General features: G+C 35.3%; 1 protein-coding gene across 1 annotated transcript in view; it reads left to right on the top strand.

Annotated features, from left to right (window-relative positions):
• The window catches only part of LOC137400124 (uncharacterized), a 33411-nt gene extending 21824 nt beyond the window's left edge, over positions 1-11587 (top strand). Inside the window, exons 10-15 of the mRNA XM_068086436.1 lie at positions 44-221; positions 2991-3373; positions 7648-7768; positions 9242-9387; positions 9920-10027; positions 11237-11587. Coding sequence (XP_067942537.1) covers positions 44-221; positions 2991-3373; positions 7648-7768; positions 9242-9387; positions 9920-10027; positions 11237-11374 — 1074 coding nt within the window. The 3' untranslated portion in view covers positions 11375-11587. The remainder of the gene's footprint in view (positions 1-43; positions 222-2990; positions 3374-7647; positions 7769-9241; positions 9388-9919; positions 10028-11236) is intronic.
• Positions 11588-13182: the final 1595 nt, after the last annotated feature.

The raw sequence follows: 13182 nt of genomic DNA, 5'->3' as shown, positions 1-13182 counted from the left end.
GCCCTGTTCATTCTGAAGTTCTTGTAGATCATTACTATTGTAGTTGTTTACCGAAGGGAAGATGCAGCTGTTTGAGCCTTGTGTACCAGACTCTGTCTACTTCCGGTACAAGAGCATAGAGAGGAGGAAACATGCCTTGTCAGCTCGAGAGAGAATACTTAAGGAACAGCGAGATAACTCTGTTAGCGGCAAGCTTCGGAATTTGCATGAAATGCGCAAAAGTAAATTTCTCTGTTGATATTCTTAAATATGTTTCCAGTTTACACTTTTTTAAATTGGAATAATCAAGAAGAATAACTGATTTTATAGTGAGTTTACCTGGAATATGTAAATGTGATTGAGGGAACTTGAATAGGTTTAATGTTTTACCATGCGTAGCTTTTTTACATTATTATATATTATATTATTCTGTATTACATTCTATCATATTATACCTTACTAGTACCCTGGCAGTCTGATGCCATGTGAGAGATCATTAGCACCATGTTTCCATGGTGCGCAGTACTGCGATGCAGCCCCCTCCGAAGTCGAGGGGATTGTACGTTTCCATGCTGCGCAGTGGTTTTCAGCAAATTAGCCAGAGAAGAGAAATTGCATAAATCGAATCGCCTGATGGAGAAATCGAATCGATCATGGATACCGAACGTCAGAAACGGTCTTTTTATGCTTCTGTCATCATTATACTTTTATTTACAATACACATTCACAAGGTTTTATAAACCTTAACACAATTTTTACAAAGTAATATATTTTTAATAATTATTTTTTAAGTAAGATATTATTTAAACATTAATTTAGGACTTGCTACCTATTTTTCGAAAAGTGTTGGCATCGATAACAAAGTCTAGGAAAGTAATCACCTCATCATCCTCGTGGGTGCAGACCATAATTAAATTTAGGTGAAATAAGATCGGAAGAATAGAAAACAACAAGATTAGCGGGATAACATTTGTACTAGTTTATGGCCCTCGAAGAATTCGTCTCCACGGCATGAGAGCTATGCGCAGCCACTGCGCAGTTGCTGTTTCCTTGCTGCGAGTTTGCACTGGCTTCGCACTGATCAGTGCGCAGGGATTTTAGTGCGAAGACGCCGTTTCCATGATTCGGAGAGGGCGCAACTCCGAAGCACTGCACATCATGGAAACATAGTGTAGGTGTCATATTATACCTTACTAGTACCCTGGCAGTCTGATGCGATGTGAGAGATCGTCAGGTGACATATTATACCTTACTAGTACTCTGGCAGTCTGGTGCAATGTGAGAGATCGTCAGGTGACATATTATACCTTACTAGTACCCTGGTAGTCTGATGCGATGTGAGAGATCGTCAGGTGACATATTATACCTTATTAGTACCCTGGCAGTCTGGTGCAATGTGAGAGATCGTCAGGTGTCATATTATACCATATTAGTACCCTGGCAGTTTGATGCGATGTGAGAGATCGTCAGGTGTCATATTATACCTTATTAGTACCCTGGCAGTCTCATGTGGTGTGAGAGATCAGCATATGTAACAATTAACTGCACAATTATTTGAAAATACAGCACGGCTGTTGACTGGTGCAGGTTGTAGTGATCGGTCAACTAAGCTGAAAGTTACATGTTCAAATCTAGTTGACAGCGATCTCTTTTCTTAACGCTTTAAGCATGGCTATGAACAGATGCCCGGCCTTGACTCTTTTTTATAAAAAAAATTATATTATATTGCATTTTATTATGTTATTTTGTTTTTTTGTTTTATGTTGCATTATACTACATGCATTATATTTTGTTGTATATTAGTGCATTATAATTATATTGGTTATGCGTTGTTGCGTCACGTACATGTATTTTAAAACATGTTGTCTGGTATCGAGGCATATGCTTTAGAGAGTTTGAAAATATAATTTATATGCTAAACCAGTTGGAGTATTAAATAGTTACATCCAATTTACAAAATGGTGGCTTGCGATTTGTGTATCTTTTAGCAAAAACATTATATGCCAAAATACAATTGAGTCTATGATTCAGCACAGGACACTTTGTGCTAAATACTTTCATGTAAAACAATACTGTGTGGCCGTAAGCAGTATGAGTGATAACTCTTCCATACAGCGATGCATCAATATTACGGAGACATATGATTACTCCGACTGTGTTATTTTTCATGGATTTAATTAGATAATTATTTCTATATTTAATAAAGAAGACTCTCAGGTTTGTGAGTCAAGTTCTGACGACCTTTCCATTGTGTGAGCAGCCTCTCGAAGGTTGAGTCCGATGTCTGATTAGCTCACTGTAAGCCAAGGCTGTGCCTGTTTCAAGAGCCATTGTTGCACAGACGGTAGCTCCGTGATCTTGGCTGAACATTTCAATGACGAGTGAACCTCGACGACTGGAGACATGCTCAGTTGCAAAAAGCAATTTTAAGTTGAATGATCTTACTATTACCACCAGTGGCCTTTTATGAGAATTAAACCTGAACCCGTTTGAGGTAAGGTGTTTCAGACCACCAGGCCACGGCTGCTCTATTCTAATATTCCCGCACTTTAGGCAGTTTTATATCTAGTCTTTAGAATGTCATCAGTTTGCCAGAAAAGGCAGTCCTAGCCTAGTGCTCGAGAACACCTGACTCGAAAGCAGCAGATTTGTGTTTGATTCCCAGAAAAGGCCACTAGTAGTGATAGGAAAGACATCCAACCTTAAAATGCTCTCCACAACTGGCCATGTCTTCAGTTGTCAAAGTTCTCTTGCTACCGGGCTCACACATGTTCAGCCAAGATCCCTTGTTTTAGCGCAGAGCCCTTGTTTTAGCAAAATGCACTTAAAAACACGCATAGCCTTTGTTTGCAGTAAGCTAAGCAGAATCATGCTCGATCTTTGATGAATTGCTCCCACATCAGTTCGTCTCTCAGACTTTTCTTTGAGTCACCTTATTAGTATACATTTCAGAGCCTTGAAAGCTTTACTCCTTTTTTTTCTTTTTTTTATTTCTGTTTTTTATTATTCAGAAGCACTCTCAGGAAATGGCAGACGACCTCGGAGCAGAAGAGAGCTAAACAATGTGAAGTTGAGTGACTTTGCTGCCTCGCAAAAGGTCATGCTCAAGTATCATGAATATGGCACCACAGAGAACCTTGAGCAGAACCCAATCCCTCATTCAAACCCATCGACTAGGCCTGCTTCTTCCGCAGGACATCGAGCGCAGTCGACTATTGTACATCAATCTGATCGAGCATCGGCCAAACAGCGACCTCACACTTCTCACCCTACTCGTGTACGCATAAAAACAGACAATGAGATGATAACTCCAGGATCGGCTGATGAAGGCCTTCAACATAATGAACGCACATTAGGTGAACATGATGGAACACCCAGTAGTGCTCCTGCTAAGGTAAGTAATACCATGAAACTAGTTAACCATAGCTTGCTCACTTTATAACCAATATAACTGGAGTCCATCACCGCACCGTCAAAAAGTTTCACCCTAAATGGTGGTCTGCGACCTGCTATATTGTTAGGTTTGTGTTAGCTCTATTACCTGATTCATTTATTTATTCTCTGTACATGCATATAATGAAATATATTATATCATGTTATGTTATCTAGCTTGGTTTTCTTCCATTTACTAATGAATTCGGGGGTTCTCTCTAAATGCATAAGACAAAAAATCTTACATTGAATCATATTGTTTCGTTTTGTAACGTATAATCCCACGACCAAACGAGCGGAGCGAAGTGTGGGAGTTTTTATGATAAATGCATGTGCACACAACTTACGAAAATTATTCATCAAAAATGAGACGAACCCTCGTCAAGAAATTTCATCAACAAATTTAAGCATCGTTTTGTAAAGTCTTTAAAGTTTAATAACGATACAAAACACATTTAAACCTATTTAAATATGTTACCAAGCCTTTGAAGGGTTACCACAAATTCCTAAAACTAACCCATCTGATCGGATTATACGCAAATAGACAGATTAATTTGGACGAAAATCGTCACAAAATGCTTGAAAGGCTTGGTTTAATAAAAGTTAAGACCGAAAATTGAAGCGCCGAGCGACAGATAATAGAACGATGAAGTCTTGCGAATTTCACAAAAAATAACGTGCACTTTTCACCAGTCTATAGCATTGTCAAATTGCCGAAGGTTTTGGCAATTAACATAGGAGTACAGATATCGTTTCATTTTTGCCGATTTCAATTTTTTCATTTTCATTTGCCAACACATTTGAATACTTTCGCATTCTAACTGATGTCCAACGCAGTATAAGTAAAGCAAATGACGATGATATTTTTTATCGTTTCTTATGAGATTATTACAATAATTAATTATAAGTTTGGATGACTACGTAGTACAGATTTTATAAAAATCTAACGCAGTGTAAGTAAAGGCATGACGATGATATTTTTCTAACGGTTTTAATGAGATTATTACAATAATTAATTATAAGTTTGGATGACTACAGAACAATGATTACGTAGTACAGATTTTCTAAAAATCTATATAAATATCACAACTTCGTGATATTGTTTGCTATGCCATTTTGAAATGTAAACAAAATTGTGCATTGGTTTTTTATTATTACTATATAAATAATATTGGTTATTCTAATAATATCAGTGCATTTTACTTCTAATATTGGCCAATATTGCATTTCTCTTTTTGCAGGAGGAGAGATATAAACATATAATCTTTTCCTTCCATTATTGCTGTTTGTTGTATATAAAAACACCCACACCCAGTACATTACAGCTACCATTGCAGTTATCCTATTTGACTGCTAATATTGCATTTCTCAACCATCAGTACCCTTTCTTTTTTCCAATATCACTTTGGTCGTGGGCTGTATGACAGTGGAATTTCTAGTATTATATCTATATGGTGATGTATTACATTTCGTTACACTGTAGTTCACTGTGTTGTATTTTAATTTATTGTATTATATTGCATTGTGTTGTATCGTGTTACTATATACTATTATATATCATTAATAATGTTTTTAGTCTATTTACTGGTCCATTTAGTGATTTTCCTTTCATACATAATATGAAATAACACTTTTTCCTGCAGTATTCCTAAACCTTTCACACATAGATTATCCAGTAGCGCATCTAATGGAATGGAGATGTCAGTTGTGTGAGCGAACACTATTACTTTCAGTTTGTTCAGTAATACATGAAAAAATTTTATGGAATAGAATATTGCAGTTCTGTCTTTTGCAAGTCTCTCATGTCATAATTCTCTAAAAATCTTAATTCTTTGCATTTCACTTCATTTGACAGTAGCACCCTCGACTCAGTATTTCATTCATCATCATCATTCTCTTCTTTTTGGTCTTCTTCCCTTTGATTCTTCCTTTTATCAAATATCTCATCAAGCTCTTGTGTCACAGAATGTGTCCTAACTACCTTTTTTCATATTGATGGTATCCACAAGGTTTAGATGCACCTCTCCAACCCTAAGACATCTTCATTCTTTGCCTTACTCCTTCAAATGATGTTTTTTATTTTTCTCCTTATCCACATCTCAAATGTATTTATTCTTTTACTATACACTCTCTTCTTTGTCCAGATCCCCGAAAGATAGGTCCTACAACAACTTTCTTCTTTGTACACATCTCCTAACCATAGTACCTACAACAACTCTTTTCTTTGTACACATTTCCTAACCATAGGCTCTACAAAAACTTTCCTCTTTGTTCTAATCTCCGAACCATAGGCTCTATAACAACTCCCTTTTTGTCCACATCATTGAACAATAGGACTTACAGCAACCCTCTTCTTAGTCCACATTTCCGAACAATAAGTCTTACAACAACTCTCTTCTTTGTCCAAATCTCTGAACCATAGTACCTACAACAACTTTCATCTTTTTCAACAGGTTTGAACTATAGGCCTTACAACAACTATCTTCTTTGTCCATATCTTTAAACCGTAAGATCTACACCAAATCTTTTCTTTGTCCACATCTCTGAAAAGTAAGCCCTTCAACAAATCTCTTCTTTGTCCATATCTCCAAACCATAGGATCAACAACTCCCTTCCTTGTTTACATCTTCAAACCAAAGGCCCTATAATAACTTTCTCCTTTGTCTACATTTCTGAACCATAAGCCCTACAACAGTACCTTTTCTACAAAAGCTCGATCAGTCTTTCCTTCAGTTCCAAGCAATGACTGACCTCTAATGAACAGCGTGTTATCCTTCTCAAATGCTGGCTTCACCATCGCTATTCCTGTTCTTATCTCTGACATCATCTATGGACAGTAATAAAAGTATCTAAGTATTTGATACTGTGCCCTTGTTCTAGTTCATTTTCTTTTCTCAGCTGGCAGATTTGGCCGTGTTGTCTTCCGATCTTCATTGCCTTGGTCTTTTTAGTATTTATTCTTCTGCCGTAGTTGTTTGCAATCCTGTTGGTACATTCCATCATATGTGGTAGTCCACTTTTAATGCTATCATTGCTTGGTTGTCAATGAGTTGCACAGACTTGACAAGCTGCCCTCTTACTTTCACATCCTCTTCCGCTTCCTTCACAGCCTCTCTCAGCATTGCTTCTACATATATGTTGAAGAGAATGTATGAGACAAGACATCATTGGTGGACTTTTTTCCAATGATGCCTAGCTGTGTATTTTCCCTGGTTTGTACTGATGCTGTCTGCCCCTCCAGTCTATTCTAATCTGTTTCGATACCTAGATTGATTTTGTTCAATTGACTTGTTCAAAGGTTTTTTTAAAGTCAACTAAGCACTCACCCATCTCTTACTTGAACTCAATGTACCACTCGCTGAAAACTCACATCGCACCAGTAGCCTCTCTAGTTGCGCATCCACTTCTAAATCAAAACTGATCTTTTCCAAACCAGTTTTTCTTTCCAGTCAAGTGATTAAAATTCCTAGTACAACCTTTGGCACGTGTGAGATCCAACAGATGGAACTGCTGAAACACTGGTCTTTACATTGAATGGCATTTATTTTTCTCTCAAGAGGAGCTAAATCGCTCCTACCAAAATTGTCAGGCCAAACTACATTTGTACATCTGTGAGCCAAAGCTCAAAGAATTTTATCCTTGTTTCATTATCAATGCCTTGATGAATTTGGCTGAAATGCCAGCTTTCTCTTCTGCCCTCTTTCAACACAACCTGTTAATTGCTGATATTAACTCGCATTTCAGCACTTCAGGTTTCCATTTCCACTTTCCATTTTGCAACGTAGGTGTTCTATGTATTGCTTCTATCTGACCTTGATATTTTCTTCTTCTGTCAGTAGATTTTTGCACGCATCCTTCAGCACCCTTTAGCTTGGTATTTTTTCCTTGGTGGAAAACAATCGTTTCACTCTCCTGTACATTACATCCATCTTTCTTTCGTATTATAGGTTTGAATGTCATGACACTGGTTTATGAGGCATGCTTACCTTTCTTGATCTGTTTTTCTTCTCAGAAGGATGTTGACCTCCTTGTATTTTTTACTACCAGCCTTGATATTAATGTTTACTACCACCTAGTACTTCTATGTATATCATCTCTTCTTATGATGTTAACTCCATGTGTTCTTCAGCGCTAGCTTTCCCACTTACGAAAGTTTTTGATTTATACTCATGTTGATCTGTCTTTGATCTGCCAAATAAGTACTAAAGATTTTTTTCCAATTTTCCTCATTTGTAGTCTAATCAATCCTCTCTGCCTAGTCAAAAGATGCCTAGACGAAAGGCATCTTCGGCTGTGATGCCAAAGGAAGAGACTCTGAACGAAATAGGAGATTACCCATTAGTAGCCTTTTTTAATGGTGAGCTATATTGAGGTGTGCGCCAGAGCGGTGTTGTCAGGCTGCTGCATTCATGCCATAAATTGACTGGAGAAAAAGCAGCAGCAAGTCCTGCTTTCGTAGTAATGCCTTGCGACTTCAATTGCTTCCTTTTTCATTGCTTTTTGCGCTAATTAGATTTTTTTGTACAGTATATGTTCATGTACATGTAGGTGTGCATAACATGCTGTGTATAGTATATTAGTATATTTAATGCGCTGTAAAATATATAATTTATATTACATAGTGGGTAGTATGTTGTATATATTGTGTATATATTTTATACTATATAATGCATAGTATACAAGGTAAATAGTTCAAATTTTATATCTTACTAGTATTAAACCCGGTGTTGTTCAGAATTTATTTTATTTTCAAACAGACAACTCATAGTATGTGTAGATTTTCAACGCACACTGCTTTGATGACAACGATCCATGAATGTGTTCATCAATGACAATTGTCCTTAATGCTTGCAAAGGCACATTGTTTAGTTGCTAATCAGATAGATCATGGAGCATTAATATGAAAAACGAAAGTTCTATGATTGCCAATTGAGCTCCTGGCATTGATTGGGATGGCAGAAACCTGTTTTTCACATAAAATACACTGTGGATAAAGCATAGAGCTCTGACAGTCTGTTCTTGTAAGTCTTCCCTATCTTGAGAATTTATTTACGTCCCGAAACACCGCTCTTATTATAGTAAAGAATATTCTGCAAAACTGGTACATGGTCAGTTAGCTCAGTTGGTTAAGAGTTGGTCTACTAAACTGAATGCTATGACTTTGAGTTTTATATATAACAATATTCTACAAAGCACTTTAATTACCACCTATATTATTTCACCAGTGCAGAGTTAGTTATCAAGCAAAGTTACAAGATGATCAGCGTCTTATAAGTACCTACATGTAGATAGATAGTATAGTATAGAGTATATAGTGTATAGTATACAGTATATTTTATACAATAAATAGTTTACAGTATATAGTATACAGTATATTGTATACAGTATATAGTTTACAGTATATTGTATACAGTATATTGTATACAGTATATAGTATACACACTATACAGCATACAGTATATAGTATACACTATATAGTGCTCAGTTTATTGTATATAGTATAGAGTATATAATATACAGTATATTGTATACAGTATATAGTATACAGTATATAGTATACAGTATATTGTATACAGTTTATAGTATGTAGTATATAGTGTACAGTATATAATATACAGTATATTGCATATATGATGTATAGTTTACAAAATACTGTTTACTAACTTCTCAGTCATGACTCCAAACTTAACTCTTTTTAGAGTTTTTAGCATTTAGATATGTTGTAGAAATGAGATGCTTTTCTATATATAAAATTGTTTAGACTAAATCACTGATGTTGAAGATCACCAAGTTCCTGTACAAGATCAGCTGATATCCTTTACACTTTCAGTCCTTGAAGTGATTGAGCAGAGAAGAGAAGCTATGAAAAGCAAAAGACGGCCACAGTCAGCACCCGATCAGTTGTTACGACTTCTCAATGGCACTGGGGACTCTCTACCTGACCCCAACCTAGATCAGTCTGAGTCAAGCAATGCTGTGAGTCATTATATTAGTACCTTGCTATGTGTATACCTACAGCTATACCTATAGGTATAGCTATACCTATGGCTATACCGAAAGTTATAGCTATAGGTATAGCTATACTTATAGATATACCTATAGCTATACATTGCTAGGCGTGTCAACTTGTTCTGCCAAAGAAAATGGAACTGAACTTTTTTAGCTTTGATTGTTTGTAGGAACTAAACTGTCATTTCAAATTAAACAAAGCTAAACTAAAGCTTGCTCAATTTTTTTGAACATTTTTAGCTTGGTGGCAATCTTTGGTTTTTAATTTGGTGGTTTTGAAAAATCTGTTTTGATGATTAGCTAGCACACTCGCTGTTTAAAAGAGGAGTTGTTCACCATAGAGCATTATAAATGATATTAAAAAATCAATTGTAGCAGATTATAAGCAGTTGTAACAACACTGCAGTACCATACCTAAAACATAACCACAATTAACTGGTTGCTGCAGTACTGATTAAACTCAAACTGATATAAAAACTTCTATTGAATTTTCTAACAGGTTTTGCTCTCTCTGGAGCAGAGGCTACATGATTTTCATCTTAAAATACTCAAAGATCAAGACTCCGAAAAACCTGTAATAACCGAGTTAAAGAGGTGCAACTTACAGGTAAGTCTACCATATTTGTTTGCTTGTATCTTGTATTATATAATTGTTTTTCCTGTTAGCCTGGAATATGACGACTCCATGCTTCAAAGAAAACACTTTTAACTAAAATCACACAAAGTAACAGTAATTATTTTGAACTGGTATGAATGACCAGGATCATAATTACAGCATTCATTCTTGAACATAAATTTGATACTTTTGATAGAATTTTGGGGTTATGGAAACACTGTTGTAGCATGTAGACTGTAGATCTCATTATTAAATTTAGACTGTAGACCTCATTGTAATGTATAGCTTATGAGACTCATTGCAATGGGTATTCTGTAGACCTCACTGTAGCATGTAGACTTAAGACCTATTTGTAACATGTAAATTGTAGACCTCATGTACCATGCAGTTTGTAGACCTCTTTGCAAGTAACTGATTTTAGCTTTGATTTGCTTTGCTTTAGCTAAAACTTTGGTAACTCTATGTAAGTTTACATAGTAACTATAGTGACTGTTAGGTTAAGAACAATATAAACAGCTTAAAGTATAAGCGATATAAACAATATCAACCTTTTTAAATAAAATACAAGCTCTAGATTCAACTTAAATCTAGTAAATTACTGTCAGTTTAATATTAATGTAATTTTTGAAAGGAACACAAAAGCATGACATTTGTTAAAGTTAGTCTCTCTTACCTCATTGACAGCGGTAAACAAATCAATTGTAAAAATGGTAATTAAAAAGGTAACATTGTAAACGGACATGCTAACAAATTGTTGTTTAGTCTATAGAATGGCTTGATACATAAGTAATGTTGTAGAATATGAACCAACCGGTGGCTGGTGGTACAGTTTATAGAATAACTTGATACATAAGTAATGTTGTAGAATATGAACCCACCGGTGGCTGGTGGTACAGTTTATAGAATGACTTGATACATAAGTAATGTTGTAGAATATGAACCCACCGGTGGCTGGTGGTACAGTTTATAGAATAACTTGATACATAAATAATGTTGTAGAATATGAACCCACCGGTGGCTGGTGGTACAGTTTATAGAATGGCTTGATACATAAGTAATGTTGTAGAATATGAACCCACCGGTGGCTGGTGGTACAGTTTATTGAATGACTTGATACATAAGTAATGTTGTAGAATATGAACCCACCGGTGGCTGGTGGTACAGTTTATAGAATAACTTGATACATAAATAATGTTGTAGAATATGAACCCACCGGTGGCTGGTGGTACAGTTTTTGTGAAAATGAAGCCGTGTCTCTTCAAAGGCTCATCTGAAGACAAGGTGGAGGAACATAATCACATCAAGCGATACATTCTGCCTCGACTAAAGACATACTGAATGCTTTTAAATAAGGATTGCCACAAGTAATGTTTGGCACCAGTGAAACTTTGTACTTTCTACCATGGCTGGTTGTTTAAAGAAGTTTGGCAATATTTGGTTGAAACAGGGTTGTATAATTTATGTGATGCAGTAAAGAGTTTTTGTAAAAAGTCTTTATGAATTATTGGAGAAGGCCATTTCGCAGTATTTTAATACACACCAGACACTCAAGCCGTGTCTGTGATAGGTAAATCAGTAACAATTTTGCTGGTTGTTAATACTTTTATGTTTTGTATATTTCAAGTATTTATACTACATTTATTACAATATACAAGTACATCCTTGTTGAATATGTCCAAATTTGCTATTTGGCTGTAGGATACAAGGATATTCATGACTTCAGCAAAATTTAACAAAAGTTTTTAGATTATTTTAAATGGCGTAGAAACTTGCAGTAAAATGGAAACACGTGTTTCAAAGATCAGTTAGTATTTTGGTAGCAAAATGTTGCATTTCATTGCTTTATTTTATTTTGTATTAAATCTCTCATTTATATCCTAATTTTTCCATATGAGACTGCTTTTCTTCTACCGGACTACTGTGTATTAGATTACTTCTCTTACACTTGACTACAGTGTGTTAGATTACTTCTCTTCTACTTGACTACAGTGTATTAGATTACTTCTCTTATACTTGACGACATTGTATTAGATTACTTCTTTTATACTTGACTACAGTGTATTAGATTACTCTTCTTATACTTGACTACATTGTATTAGATTACTTCTCCCCTACATGACTACATTGTATTAGATTACTTCTCTTATACTTGACTACAGTGTATTAGATTATTTCTCTTATACTTGACCGCATTGTATTAGATTACTTCTCCTCTACATGACTACATTGTATTAAATTACTCTTCTTTTACTTGACCACATTGTATTATATTACTTCTCTTATACTTGATTGCATCGTATTTGATTACATTCATATTGGCATTTGGTATGTGCAAACTTTAACAAAAGTTTTCAGGTAATTTATAGATTTAAAAACGAGCCTGAAACAAGAAATACTGGAAAAGCTAGATATGATAACTAAATAGAAAATGTAAAATGCATTAAGTATAAAAATTATAATTAAGTTATAGTAATTTAATCTTAATTTGAAGCTATCAGCGCCTTCTGTCTGCTCACTATCGTTCTTCTGTTTAGCCACTGTATAGCCAAAGCTAAACTTCTGTTCACCTGCCTTTAACATAACACCAAAGTGATCATACAGGCCTTTATTTATACATTTATACAACTTTACTCATTGACCACATCATATTCTACAATAATTTCTAATACCAACAACAATTTAACCTGACTATAAAATTGTAATTTCTCATAATATAACACTTGAAATAAGATTTCAAAACGGGAATCTAAGACATTACTTCCTTATGGACAATATTCTTTGTTTTTCTCCTAGTGCATAAATAGATTCTTTTGGTTTCCATCTCCTAAGTATTCGACATGCAACTGACCTTGGAAGAGGCATACCAGTCCTCCAGGACATCAACATCCTAAAATCATGTTTAAACCGATAATAGTTTAACTGCAAAAGTTTCATTTATATCTGACAACTAATAGCTGTCATTCATGTTATATTGGTAACAGTAAACATTTTTGGCCCGAAGGGGGCCTCTAGCTCCAGACCCTAGAACTTTAATTTAAATTATTGCACTTATTATAATACTGTATGAAACTACTTGACTTGCTTCTCATTAAGATCACAGGCCATGAAACAAAGGTAACAAGTTACCTGTTTTTTCTAACACACAA

Source organism: Watersipora subatra, chromosome 7 (genome assembly GCF_963576615.1).
Source record: "Watersipora subatra chromosome 7, tzWatSuba1.1, whole genome shotgun sequence".
NCBI classification, from domain to species: domain Eukaryota; kingdom Metazoa; phylum Bryozoa; class Gymnolaemata; order Cheilostomatida; family Watersiporidae; genus Watersipora; species Watersipora subatra.
This window is presented reverse-complemented; position numbering and strand designations above follow the sequence as displayed.